At 43.0% G+C, this 1,302-nt stretch overlaps 1 protein-coding gene across 1 annotated transcript; it reads right to left on the reverse strand.

Annotated features, from left to right (window-relative positions):
• Positions 1–452: 452 nt before the first annotated feature.
• LOC149218480 (uncharacterized) lies at positions 453–1,073 on the reverse strand. The gene has a single exon (XM_089386569.1). The coding sequence runs from the start codon at positions 1,071–1,073 to the stop codon at positions 453–455; it is 621 nt and encodes a 206-aa protein (XP_089242695.1).
• Positions 1,074–1,302: the final 229 nt, after the last annotated feature.

Consider the following 1,302-nt stretch of genomic DNA (forward strand, 5'->3'; position numbering starts at 1 on the left):
ATAGAGTTTTTGAGATCCAACTTATTCCTAATTTAGAGAGAGTGGTTGAGAGAATTTCTCAACCATCACAAACCAATTTCTCAAATATGGAATGTAAGCATTAACTCCAACATCCCCCCTTAATGATTACATTACATGAAAATAACAAAATAATCAAGCTTATCAGTAGATGCTCCATCAAGTTGCCTCATAACCCTCGGAAAGGTGTAGTTGGCAAGTTGGATTCCCGAGTTCCCTTCCTCAACTCCCGAATCAAGGACCTCCCGAAGTCAATTACTGGACAGCATCCCAATCTGTCGCATAACCTCATTAGGAAACCACCATGTCTACCACTAATGAGGGATCCTTCCCTAGATTCGCAACTGCCATACTATCTGGACAACCATCCATATTGAGCTTTACTGCTACTTGATCTTTAACTACTGGCATCAGACACATAGTTGAACTGCTGGTTATTTCAAAGGGGTGAACATTGTAGCTGCAATGAAGAACACCATAGAAACAGCCACCCAAAAATGAGGAAGTGTGTCCCAAATGGCTTCATCAGTCATGTTTTCATCATCACTTGGGATCAAAGCCCTACACATCCTAAAATTATCGATAAGGACAATAGATTCAAACAGTAGAAGTGGTACAAACACAACCTTCAAATTCACCACCGGTATGCCATACCCATATCGGCTATCAAGATATGTGCAAAGCAGCAATTCAAATGCAATGAAAAGTGGGACAGCAACAACAGTATGACAAGGTGCCCAAAGTCGATCATGAGGTGGTACAGGAGCAGGTAAAGAGAATCGTCCTCGAGCCACAATGATATGAAAAATCCATAGAGGCAGAAATATAAACCACCAGGAGCGGTGCCATTGGAGGCCGAGCTTGAGCGTCAGCAAAATCGTAAAAGAGAGAAGCGAGCCGTGTGCACAGAAAGATTGGGCCGATTTCGCCACGGGTGAAAAACTTGTAGTCTCGTTTACGCCAAAGAAATTATTGATAGAAGGTATCTGGCATCTGCCCACGCATTTCAGGGAATCAGTATCCCCTCTGAAGGCTCCATCTGGAATACTAGTCATCGGGCCGCTTTTTCTTTACGAAAATAGGAGAGGTGAAAACGCTACAGATAAATATTTAACAGGCTCATGTTCGCACTCGATGCCTCTCAGCTGCTGTGTAGGCGAGGTGACTGCATCTCATCTTTTGTAGCTTGATGCGAAATAACCAAAGAATACGACACCTGCAATGGTTCAAAGAATTTGGTCACAGTCTGCTTTTCAAGTCTCCAAAGAAATCACGATCCATGAG

Source organism: Pinus tabuliformis, chromosome Q, assembly GCF_031772625.1.
Source record: "Pinus tabuliformis cultivar Carrire ecotype Pingquan chromosome Q, CPIR1, whole genome shotgun sequence".
Taxonomy (NCBI): domain Eukaryota; kingdom Viridiplantae; phylum Streptophyta; class Pinopsida; order Pinales; family Pinaceae; genus Pinus; species Pinus tabuliformis.

What these genes read in the sequence shown, in the direction of transcription:
- LOC149218480 (XM_089386569.1), bottom strand. Translation starts at nt 1,073, where the DNA reads ATGACTAGTATTCCAGATGGAGCCTTCAGAGGGGATACTGATTCCCTG.